This window comes from Ursus maritimus, unplaced genomic scaffold (genome assembly GCF_017311325.1).
Source record: "Ursus maritimus isolate PB19 unplaced genomic scaffold, ASM1731132v1 scaffold_21, whole genome shotgun sequence".
Taxonomy (NCBI): Eukaryota; Metazoa; Chordata; class Mammalia; order Carnivora; family Ursidae; genus Ursus; species Ursus maritimus.
The window spans coordinates 37,158,722-37,171,685 of NW_024424564.1; the positions used below are offsets into that span (position 1 = coordinate 37,158,722).

The window sequence follows — 12,964 nt, forward strand, 5'->3', positions numbered from 1 at the left end:
GCAGAGGAAGTTACTTCTAAATCATAATTACTTTGGTGACATTTGTCAAGTTCACCACTATGTGCAACATCATTCTACATTTGTAAAGTGGTAAAATTTGTGTCAAAAAGGAAAGAGGGAATAGAGGAAGTCCTTTCATTATAATAAATTACATCTCCAGTTTTTAAAAATGTGTCCATCAGCAGAATGGACAGAAAAGAAGTAATCTGAATGAATCAGAAAATTCAGAAATAATACATAAAACTAGAAGAGACTTGCTTTAAGTTAGGAAGCAAATTAAAATAGAAAATAGAAGAAAGTAGAACCAAAGGCATCGAAAAAGCTTCTCACTGAAAATCAGTAAATGACCCGTATTTGTTTTGTTATTTATATTCAACCACCACCACCAATTCCCTCCTCCCCACAAATCTTCCACGTGTGGAAAGGAACCAGTTTCAAACTTCAGAAGGCAAGAGCGATTATGTTCTCTCCTCTTTTAAACATTTTTTTTCCCTCTCTTCCTTCAGATCCTATTTAAGGCAGAAGAAGATGAGATCCAAGGGAGGAAAAGAACAGATCCCAGTATTGGAGCACCTCTTATCTATAATTCAGTTACCCCCAAATAAAGATACTTACCTTTCACAATCTTGGGCAGCCCTCGTCGTGTTACCTCATATTAGGTGAGAAAATAAACTATGGTTAATTTTGAAAGAGATACTTAGCATGCTCATTTAAACATTTATTAGCCCGTTCTTGCTATTCCCTGAAAAAGCCATTGAATGCCAGTTTGAACTTTTCCCTTTGTCTCCTGACTTCTTGGACAGACCTCTTGAGAAAGAGACGGTGATACCACTAGTCACGTGCTTCATAGAGTCACTGTTCCTGAATGTCAACCGAGGCAGCTTTGGAAAAGGTCAGTTACAATCCCCATTTGTTTTCTTCTCTTCTTTTTTGGCACACCCAAAGTGACTGTAAACACATGGAATACTAGAGCATAGTGCTAACATTGTGCTCTGACACAACCCCCTCTATGGTAAATACAGAAAAAAGAGGATAAGGTGGAGGTGTTGACTTGTGCCTCATAATGTGGTGACCAGATGAGCGCGGCTTGAGCACAAGCTGAATCAGAAGACGGAGTGTCAGAGGGCACCATGGTATCTAAGACCCCTCGTGTTCAAGCCCCAGCTTGTGTCTTGTTCTCTGTCTCCCACGCACACTCTGTATACACACACCGTCTACTCCAGGCGCTTCCATTTGCTTACCCTGAGCAAGATACTAGCCTGCCCTGCCCCAAACACCCTTTCCTGTTGTACACTTGAACATCTCCCCTCACCAGCCTGAAAACAGCAATCTGAAAGTAGGTATTTTTTTCATTCTAGTTCAGTATTTCTTTTCTAACATTATGTGTAGTAGTTGTTCATTCATTGAGGTATTACCGCGCCAGGTTCTCTGTTGGACACATTAGAGAACAAAGTAGACTCACCACAGTTCAAGTGCTCAGGAGCCACATGCGGCTAGCGGCTACCACATTGGACTGCAGCTGCATATTGGCACAAGTACAGAACATTTCTATCATTGCAGAAAGTTGTATTGGGCAGAACTTTTCTAGTATTTAGAGCAGGGGTTGGCAAAATTTTTATGTAAAGGACCAGATAGTAAATATTTTAGGTTTCCATATTCAGTTTTTGTGGCGTATTCTTTATTGTTTGCTTGTTTGTTGTTTCAGACAACCTTTTAAAAATGTAAAAAACATTCCTAGCTTGCAGGCCATATAAAAAAACAGGCTACATACAAATCTGATTTGTGGACCAAAGTTTGCCAGCCTCTGGTCTAAGATTAAATGTCTAATTTAAAAAAATAATTTAATAGCTTTTGAAAAGTACAGTGCATCTCCTTAAAAATTCTCATTTGGGTAATGCCAGTGAGTGGGACCATCGAACTTCTTCCTCATCTTAATTAATGAAACATACATTTTATTCACTATTTTTGAGTATATTTTTCTCTTAAGAAAGCTAAAATACAAGACTTGGGAACTTCTCTTTTCAGTTCCTTCCTGTTATATTCTGACATTTGACAGATGATTCTTTGGGAGGCACAAATTCACTTTAATTTAAGAACTTCTATAAATAGCGAGTATTAGATAAATGGGATGCCTGGTAGTTACTGTGTCAAAGGAATACGTAATATAGTTTCTCCTGTTTTTCTGCCCTTAGGAAACTTATTTGTTCTCTGTCAAGCTGTAAATACTCTACTAAGTTTGGAAGAATCTTCCGAACTTCTTCATTTGGTTCCTGTGGAACGTGTGAAAAATTTAGTATTGTAAGTAAATATACCTCCCATTTATTTAATCACTAGCAAAATATAAAAGCTTCTGTTTTTGTGAAATCTTGGGCATAATGAAAGTCCTTGTTTTGTTCTACTTTATACCTAAGTTGTATTCATATTAGAAATTTATTTATTTGAAATTTATTTATTTGAATCCTTAAAGTAAGTACATTTTTTATACAGTCTTTAAATGTAGATTCATCTTTGTAGAGAGGTATTTTCCCATGTGTGTAAACTAGTGTTGTAGGTTGTTCCCAGCCCGAACATTGCACCGTATTGACCTTCTAGAACTTCCTGAGTGATTCCAACGTACGTATTTCTGCTACACTCATTCTGTCTCGGCTTGACATCACCATTTCAGTGATCACTTTCCTGTGGTCCTTTCACTACATACCAACACAATCCAGTTTTGTTTTTGTTTTTGTAAGTTGGTATCAGCCAGCTCCCGACTTTGGTAGTAGCACTGGGCTGTTACCCGGAAGCCGTTTTCTACTCAGCTCGGCACCCTTCCTAAAGGTCACATCTTTTGAAAACCTGGTAAAGTAGTTGACTTCTTTTTCTAGAGTCTAATCCATTTTAGTCTCATGCTTTTTAAAACAGATTCGTTTCCTTCATTCAGTAAGTATTCCTTTGTTTTTCTCATGTACTAGGCCCTTTTCTAGGCACTAGGGAGACACCGTCAGTGAATGAGACACACAAAATACCCTGCCTTCATGGAGCTACCATTCTAGCAGGAAGAAACACTGAGCAAAATAAATAAGTAAAATGTATAGCACATTAGACAGTGGTAAGAACATTAAAGCAGAGTCAGGATAAGAAGAGTCTGGAGGGGCACCTGGGTGGCACAGCGGTTAAACGTCTGCCTTCGGCTCAGGGCGTGATCCCGGCGTTGTGGGATCGAGCCCCACGTCAGGCTCTTCTGCTATGAGCCTGCTTCTTCCTCTCCCACTCCCCCTGCTTGTGTTCCCTCTCTCGCTGGCTGTCTCTATCTCTGTCGAATAAATAAATAAAATCTTTAAAAAAAAAAAAAAAGAGTCTGGAGGTTGGGGACAGCAACAGTTTGAAATAGGGAAGGCCTCGCCAAGAAGGAGACGTTTGAGCAGAAGCACAGAAGCAGCAAGGGAGTAAATCATGAGGGGATGTGGGATCTGGGGCTCTCTGCGCTCCTGACCTGGGGAGACCCGAGTGTCACTGCTGTAGGGGATGCCCGGCGAGGAGCCGTTGTGGAACTTTTCTCTTGATTGCAGCACCAAGCCCACTTCCAGCAGGTGTATTCCTTGCATGTAGCTAAAACTGTGGGTTCTGAGCAATGGCTTCGTTGGCTTGTGTGAGGCCATCTCAGCCATCTCAAATCCTCCTTGAAATATGTCCTGATAAGAATAAGTAAATGGAGGCATATTAGCTTAGGGCAGATGCCACAGCTTCTGTGCTCTTTCTCTGAGAAAACATCCTTCTGCAGCTCCCACGGAGACAGGATGTATGTGCGTACTTCCACCCAGCTGTATGCTGTCCTTGAGCACATTACTCACTGTTGCAAGGCCTCAGATTCTTTATCTCTAAAATGATACTAAATGTCCGCATAAAACTTTTCCCTGGTCCCTTTCACAGTTTCTTCACCAGTTGTAATTTTCTGTAGTTTCTATTATAGTCTAAACCCTCGACCATATGGTGCAGGTTGGGTCTAAGAAATATCTTGTTGCAGAACATTTCCTTTGGAGCCATCTGTGCTGCTGTTGGCCGATCTCTATTATCAGAGATTATCATTATGTGGCTGCAAAGGGCCACTTTCTGAGGAAGCTTTAATGGAACTATTTCCCAAGTTGCAAGCAAACATTTCGACTGGTATATCCAAGGTAATGGCATTTCGTGATGTGTTCTCAGGCTCTCATCTTTTGATTCTGTGTGTATTGCCCGTGGTTGTTAGAGCGCCTGAATCAGACAGTGCTGCTGTGCGATGATTTCTCTTTAAAGCAGTGATTCCTAAACACTGACCTGCAAACTGATTGCCGCAGGATTAATTGGGGAGCTTAATAAAAGTACAAGTTCTGGGTCCTCACTAGCCAGAATTCTGACTCAGTAGGGCTGAAACTGAAAAATCTGCAGTTTTTTAAAGTCCTTTAGGTGATTCTGCTGTTTGGTCAGCTGTGCAGAAATACCTAAATACATCGGATATGAATAAAAATCACTAATTGTAACAGAATTGTAAACTTAATCAGATTCTTTGCACGTATTTACAGAGATGCTTCTAGTGTCATAGTTGAAAGAAAAACATGGTTCTGTGGGCAGCTTTATCTTCTCGGTCTCGTCTGGTCATTAAATTATTCCGTGTACTATTTGAATAAGGTGTTGGTTGGTGTCTAATATGAAATAAGGGATAGAATAACTTATATCTCTCTGACCAGTGGTATATTTTCCTTAATTCTATAGAAGTCAGATCTCACTGGCTATAAATCAGTTTCTTATGTGTAAACTTGGGAATTTGAAACATGCCTTTTACTTCCTCTAGATTCGGCTTTTGACAATAAGGATCCTAAACCATTTTGAGGTTCGACTTCCAGAACTCATGGAGGTATTTTAACTGTTAATTTGGATAACTCTTTAAAAATGTAATTCATTTTTATATTTACAAAGTGACACATGTGCAGAACATTCACTGTTGTATAAATGTCTATCTTAAAAACTGAAATTTTTGTTGTAATTCTTACTCCTGCCCACACTGAAAATTCACAGGTAATTGATGAATATTCTGTCAGATTTTTTGTATCCACATGTACAGTGTAAACAAATGGCATCCTGGAGGTTTTGCCATATCAGCACCTCGAGGCTTACCTCATTTCTTTTGATGTTTGAATGGTATACCACAGTTTAAAATACCTTACATAACCAGCTCTCTGTTGCTAGATGCTTAGGTGGGTTGTTTGTAGTTTTTCAGCATTTCCAGTAAAGGGTAGTGAACATCCTAATGCTGATATCTTTGAATAGGGAAATAGTTCCATAATGCAAATTACTGCTTCTAAAAGTAGAATTGTAGAGTGGAAGTATATGTATATATATATTTATTTATTTTAACAAATGTGGCCAATCGATTCTAGTCATTTTGACAATTAGTTTCCTGTTTTTTACTTGTCATTTCTATGCTAAATATTAATCCTTAATTATCTACCAAAAAGTAAATGCTATGAGGAAAAATGAATCATTTACCCAAAAAAGTGTTGCCTATTTAATTTAAAACATTAACCTAGCCCAGTTTTTCTTTTTTAGAATTTTGGCCACATTTCATGGTCTTTTTGGGAAATTAAAGTACTGACCTGCCTCCTTGGTTTTCTCCATTCACTCAGGATGATGGGCTCTCAGAGCGTCAGTCGGCCTTCGCCATATTACGCCAGGCAGAACTTGTCCCAGCAACTGTGAGCGATTACAGAGAGAAGCTGCTTCATTTGAGAAAACTAAGACATGATGTGGTGCAGTCTGCAGTCCCTGATGGGCCGTTACAGGAGGTATAAAACAGTGTCCATTACGTTTTTTTAAACTTAATTTGTGCTTTATGATCTGTTTTGCTGGCTTTTGAAAAGAGAAACATATCAAGTAGTTAAAAAAAATTTTTTTAAGCTAGATAAATCTCCAGTTTTCTTAAATGCTTTGAATTAAATGGCTCTGCCCGCTCTTTTAACAGTGGAAACAATTTACTGTCCTCCGTTCTCCTGAACAGGTGCATAATATGTGAAGGTAGGTAGGAAGTAGCAACAGGAGCACTCAACATCAAGTTTAAAACTTGGTATTCTTCTCCAGATTTGTTCACTACCTCAGGATGTCAGGCCTCTACCTTTGGTATTGGGGATTTTTCATCCATGACCCTTGAGGATGGATCACAGATCACTTTGGGAGGAAGGCCAAGTGGAGGCATTCCCTTCAGATCTGTTTGAGATCTACTGTCCTGTTGGAGATATTACTGTCCTGTGTTATGTTCCGGTTTGAAAAAGGGCTCTGCTGCTAAAATAGTAACAAACGCCTCACCCCCAAATATTATTAGAACTACCATTCTGTATGACGCCTCCCTAGCACGTGGGGATGTGAGTAATAATGACGGTTGTTCTCAAGGCGACTGAGGAAACTTGAGACCCTCTGAACTGAATGCCTTTAATACCTAGTTTTGAAAACTCAGCCATCTGCTTGCAAAGCCCCAGCTGCCATTCACAGTGTACTGTCTTGGGTTCTTTGGTATCTGTGCTTTACTGCTTACTGCTGAAGTTTTATCCTACACGGTGACATTAAGAGCAGTGTTTGGTAGGTGGAAATTTAATCATGAGTCAAGTCTTGTTGATTCAAATACTGTACCCTCTGTGAACATCTGGAGTGAGTTTGAGTACGTTTGCGTTAGTGATTCTTCCCTATTAAATAGCGAGTGACATTTTGGGGAGAGTTGGAAAATTATTATACCCTGAATTTTGGATTGATACCTACAACTTGTTCCTTAAAGCACACGCTTCTTTCCAACCTCCAGTTATCTGAGTTGGGATATTTGTATTTTTGGGTGTTCTGTTGTAGTTTACTACCCATTTACTAAACTCACCTCCTATCGTCGCAGGTGCCGCTTCGTTATTTATTAGGCATGTTATATGTTAACTTCAGTGCTCTCTGGGATCCTGTCATCGAACTCGTAAGGTAAGCATGGGTTAAATGGATGAAGCCATTATGTTTTTAACTACTGCAGAGTGATCAGGCCACTATTATACTCTTTCTAGGTATGATTTAAATGAATGGGTGTATATAGTATCTGTAGCTCCAATTCTTTTTGGGACAAAGTAAAGAAAAAATAAACATCATTTATTCTCTCTAATGCTAAGTTTTTCAACAGTTCGATTGTTCCGTGTATGTTTGTGCAGTAAAATAACTGGAGGACTTTCCCTTTTTACTTTATATGATGCATCTGTATTGTTGAATTTTTTTTTACAGTGACAAGATATTGTATAATAAGTGCAAGATTTTATTTTTTATATATTGAGTCAGTGAGCCACACTTTAGTTTAAAAATAAGGACTTTTTAAAACCCTAGTTGTCTAGTGTTCAAAATTCCCTTAGCTCTAAAAAGGACCTTAATAGTCATATAGAAAATACATATATTGTGCCTCATATGTAGTCTGTCTTTTTGCAGACATTTGTCTTCAGATGGTCTACTCTGGCTTTTTGTCAGATTAGAAATATATCATGTGTGGCTTCTCAGAACCCTAACCAAGTTTATAGGACAGAAGTAGAATAAACAAATCTCTTTCCAATTTAGTACCAATTTGTCTACCTTTTACTGCCTTTGAGAACCATCAAACCATTACGCTGAAAACAAGGCCTTCCTAACATCAGCTTCATAATTTTGTTTATTGTGCTTAACGAAGAATCTGATATATGTGTTACCAATAGCCCACTATCAAAAATGTTGGTTTCTCAGCTACTGAATTCCTTAAATGGTTCTCCATGGCTGGTAGGCTGTCTCCCTGCTGGGTACATCTATCTGAAAACTGGTTTATTTGTCACGTAGAGTCAACAACATATATAGTTCATGTCTTGCATAACAGTTATCACCTTTGCCTAACAATCTGTATTTTGCCCAGGGACATCCCTGTGGTCAGAGGCAGTGATGCCTAGGAACTGGAGAATGAACTTTGCTAAGAAGTCCTTTAATCTGGGCTGACACGGGCCTCAGAATGTATGAAAAGTAGCCAGGAAAAAGGGAGGCTGGAGTCCAGCCTGTGTTACTATGGAGACTGTCTTCAGGTCGCTGCTCAGTAGAGCTATTGGCTAAGACCTGCTTAAGAGTCTCTACTGGCCCCTCATCTGTTCAGGAACACACATACATACTACATACACACACACACAGTTAATCGCAACCTGCCATAGCAATTAAAAGGGTGTTGGGCTGTGGCATTATTAATTAAAGATGATATCCAATCTCCAAATGTAAAAAAAAAAAAAAAAAAAAAGGCTCTTGGCCCTCACCTGTGTCCCTGGCCAGGTGCTCTGTGCTGATCAGGAAGGGCCAGACCTGCTCCTTCAAAGTCCATAGTCTGGACCCCCAAGAGCTAGGCAAAGGCCTTCTCATGCTCCCATCTGGGTGCTGGTGAATGTTGACCCCCTACTTGGAGTCCATGTGGTCATACGCAGGCCTAGAGGTGACCAGTAAAATATTGGAACAGAAAAACAAAATCATACTCTTGGAAAATTAATGGCAGAAAGAATATAAACATTTTGAGACTATTGTTGCTAAGATACCAGATTATATAAACACTTACATGATTCATCTCTTCAAATTCTGAAAGGTATGTTTCATGTAGTTTTTATTTTGCCTTTTTGTTAACAATAAGTATATTTTAATTTGGTGGAGGAAAAACTAACACAACGTTAGCTTTGAACAAACAGAGTTTTCTCTCAAGTCCTCTCCTTTCTTTACTGTGCTATATACCTCATACCTGTTGCCCTGTTCCCATTATTGTGCCTTTAAAAATAGTCTTTTTATAGAGATCTGCCTAGGTTTTTAAAAATATCCTGTAGTATTTTATGACTATAAAAATAATTCCTCCTCAGAAAATTAAAAATAGAAATACCAAATGATTCAGTAATTCCACTACTGGGAATTTACCAAAGAAAACAAAAACACTAGTTCAAAAAGATATATGTTTACTGCAGCATTATTTACAATAGCCAAGATATGGAAGCAGCCTAAGTGTCCATCAGTAAATGAATGGATGAGAAAGATGTGGTGTGTATATACTATGGAATTTAACACAGCCATGGAAAAGGGTGAGATCATGCCATTTGAGATAATGTGGGTGGACCTGGAGGGTATTATGCTAAGTGAAATAAGTCAGACTGAGAAAGATAAATATCATATTATTCCACTTGTAAATGGAATCTTAAAAGAATAAACAAAAAGCAGAATCAGACCTACAAATAGAACAAACTTATGGTTGCCAGAGGAGAGGGGACGGAAGGGTTGGGCAAAATGGGTGAAGGGGAACGGGAGATACGGGCTTCCAGTGGTGGAATGAGGAAGTCATGGGAGGCAGAGCATAAGGAATAGTCAGTGATACTGTAATAGCGATGTAATGGGGCAGATGACAATACGTTTGTGGTGAGCATAGCATAATATAATAAACTTGTCAAGTCACTAAGTTGTGCACCTGAAACTAATATTGTGTCAACTGTACTCAAATTAATTAATAATAGTAATTCCTGCTCAGTGCAGGCATTTGAAAAATATGAAGAAGTACAAATGTTGTTTAAGCCCTATATTCAGGGATAACCTATTTAAATTTTAGTTATGTCCTTTTACTTTCTTTTTCCTATAAGAGATCTTTTAGAAAGGATTGTACCACATATTTTGTTTTGTGATCTTTTCTCTTAGTTCTCACGCACATGAAATGGAAAATAAGCAATTTTGGAAAGTTTACTATGAGCACCTAGAAAAGGCAGCTGTACACGCTGGTATGTAAGGGGAAGTGAAGGGGAGACTGGGAAGAAAGAGGTTGTTTATTTAATTTTTTACTGCTTTATTGCACATGAATGGGGAAACAAATGAGAAATGAATTATCTTGATAACCTTTGGATATAGTTTATTGTTTCCTCATATATTAGAGAAGGAAACGCCCTCACTTGAGGAAACACATAGGACAAATGTTAACATTTCTCTAGTGGTTCTGACGACTTTTTTCCTTGCAGAAAAAGAGCTGCAAAATGATGTCAGAGACGAGAAGTCCATTGGAGATGAAAGTTGGGAGCAGACTCAGGAAGGAGATGTTGGAGCTCTTTATCATGAACAGTTAGCATTGAAAACTGACTGTCGGGAAAGACTGGACCACACAAACTTCCGTTTTTTGCTCTGGCGAGCTCTGGCAAAATTCCCAGAGAGGGTAGAGCCACGGTCCAGGGAGCTCTCCCCACTTTTCTTGAGATTTATCAAGTAAGTATTCCTTTCTAGGAATGTCCCCAATAGGATGTGAGGAAGAGAAGATGCAAAGTCTTAAGCTCCCAAGTAGCCTGAGTGTTTTTATATGTCAGTCACGTTTTCAAATCATGGGCATATCTGTATAGCACTGGCTTTCTCAGACAACAACTAGTTTTTGTCACCACTTAATTTTACATGAGTCAGAATCTCACCAGCCTATAAATGATGTTAATAAAAATTCCAGGTCAAATTAAAAAATCTAAAAATTCCAGGTTACAAAATAAGAAAGGCCATGTTGAATTTGATCAACATACAAAGCCCTTGTTGTTTCTTGCTCTGTTGTTTGTTGTTTTATTTCCTGCCTGGGGCTTTATTTTCCAGTAACCCAAGCCCAGCCACTCTCTTGTGAGCCTCCTGATATTTCCCAGGATTCTGAGGGAATGTACTATCAAAGAATGACAAGAACTTTCTGGAGCATTGTTTTGTGACTAGAAAGGCTGTGTGAGAGTTGGATTACTTTAAAACTAAAGATAAGGGATGTGAGGTACAGAACAGTACCAATCATTCAATAAAAAGTATGTTTTCCAGTAGTATTTCGTTATATGGGAAAATGCTGTAGGTGTGTAGGTTAAGCAGGCTACAAACCACAACATGCTTGGTTTCAAGGAACAGCCGGGAAGTCTCAGTGACTGCAGCAGTGACTCTAGGAGAAAGTAGTTGGAAATGAGGGCAAAAACTTAATAGGAGACCAAATTGCGTTGGGCCTGTAAGTGATAGTAAAGGACTTTGGCTTTTTCTCTTAGTGAAATGGAAAGATGGAAAGCCATTAGAAGGTTTAAACAGAGGGATGGCATGACTTAAATTTTCTTGAGGATTTTTCTGTCATGTCGAGAATAGACTGTAGGTTGGCCAGAGCAGAGACCAGTTTCATAGATTATTGAAGTCCAGGCAAGAAACGGTGGTGACTTGACCAAGGTGCCAAGGTATTAGTTGTACCTGTACATAGTACAGCTGATGAGAGGTGGTTGAATTCTGGATATTCTTGGATTTCAATTCAGTAAAAGATATTTTTGAAGGGTTGCAACCAGATCAGCCTGTGGGGTTTGGTCAGCCAACAGATCAGATGCATGGATGTTAGGGGGCAGAGGGGTAGTCCAGGAGGTCATGTGAAAGGGAAGAATTGGGGATGTCTCTAAGGTTCTGATCTGAGCGACTGGAAGAAGAGAGTCACCACTTAGTGAGATTAGGAGGATTGCAGAGGTTTGCAGATTTGTGGGGAAGATCAGGAATTCATTTTTAGACGTGTTCAGTTTGGGATACTGAACAGACATCTAAGTAGGGGTGTTAAGTAGGCAGTTGAATTTGGAGTTTAAAGCTCAAGGGAAAGGTTTGACCTAAAGATTATAAATTTAAGGATCATCAGTATACAGATGATTTTTTAAATTAGCAGACCAGGAATGAGGCCACACCTAACGTGCAAATGTAGAGAGAGAAGACTTCCAAGGACTGAGAGTGACACTTAGAGGCTGGAGACAAGGAACAGCAAAGGAAGCCAGGAACGAGTGACAGAGGAAGAGCCAAGACCGCGTAGTATCCCAGGAGCCAAGTGAAGAAAGTATTTCAAAGGGAGTAATCAGTTGGATCAGGCTATCTGAGGCATCAGTCAGATGAAGCACAAGGCTTGACCATTGGCTCTAGAAGTAACCTTAACAAGAGTCGTTTTGGTTAACCTGGTAGGGATGAAAGCTTAAAATGAGCTTAAAAGGAAATGAAGAAGAAAAATGAAAATAGCAAGTATGCATAGTTCTTGTAAAAAAGAAGCTGACAGGTGGAGGGAGATGTGGGAGCAGAGAGAGCTGCTGTTGCTAGGTTTCTATTTAAGATTGAAACAGCGTATATCTGCATAATGCTGGTGTGAATGATCCAGAAGGGAGGGAAAATTCGTAATGCAAGTGAGGGAATAGAATTGCTGGAGTCATGTCTTTGAACAACTAAGGGAAGATAGGATCCAATGGATAAGTAGAAAAGTTTACATGAGTAATTCATTCTGGCAAAGGTTAAAAGCGAAGATTCAGGCAGGTGAGTAGATACCATGGTGGAAGAGTAATGATTTTTTCGCCTAACTCTTCAGGCTTTAATTTACTGACAGAATGAAAACAGTGATACTTCCTTGCCTTGTTTTGAAGATCATATAAAATAATGTTTATCAGTTGTTTTGTGAAGTGCAAAGAGCTATACGTATGAAAGCTAGGACTAATGGTGTTAATACGAAATAAATTTCTTACCATGTTAAGTTTCCAAATTTTTCTCCAAAGAAAGAAGGAGATTACAAATGGATTACTAGAGATGGAGAGAGGAGCCTGTAAAAAGAAGTGGTTTCTGAGTTTAAGAAGACTTAGAGACTACAGATGGACAATTTTTTTTAAAGATACACAATTTTAAAAAATATTTAAAATTAGTTGGCAGTGATTACCTGTAGCAAGTACTTTTATAGGTGATCCAAACTAATGGAAAACTCAAATGGCATGTTTAATTCCAACTTCAAAATGTATTATGGGCTTTTTATTTTATTTTTTGACTAGAAATTTGTATTTCTGAATATGTCTCAAACAATTCAGTATTAGAATTCATTTATGAATCCCTCGTAACCATTCTTTGAGAGAACAAAACTGGAAGCAGGAATGACTAACAATGACAATAATTTCCTGATAATAGATAACATCTAATG

General features: G+C 38.7%; 1 protein-coding gene across 1 annotated transcript in view; it reads left to right on the forward strand.

Moving 5' to 3' along the window:
* UTP20 (UTP20 small subunit processome component) overlaps positions 1-12,964 on the forward strand; it is a 91,685-nt gene that overhangs the window by 19,086 nt on the left and 59,635 nt on the right. The window contains exons 13-21 of the mRNA XM_008705713.2: positions 507-659; positions 804-892; positions 2,193-2,298; positions 4,007-4,157; positions 4,811-4,873; positions 5,643-5,801; positions 6,890-6,966; positions 9,697-9,776; positions 10,011-10,251. Coding sequence (XP_008703935.2) covers positions 507-659; positions 804-892; positions 2,193-2,298; positions 4,007-4,157; positions 4,811-4,873; positions 5,643-5,801; positions 6,890-6,966; positions 9,697-9,776; positions 10,011-10,251 — 1,119 coding nt within the window. The remainder of the gene's footprint in view (positions 1-506; positions 660-803; positions 893-2,192; positions 2,299-4,006; positions 4,158-4,810; positions 4,874-5,642; positions 5,802-6,889; positions 6,967-9,696; positions 9,777-10,010; positions 10,252-12,964) is intronic.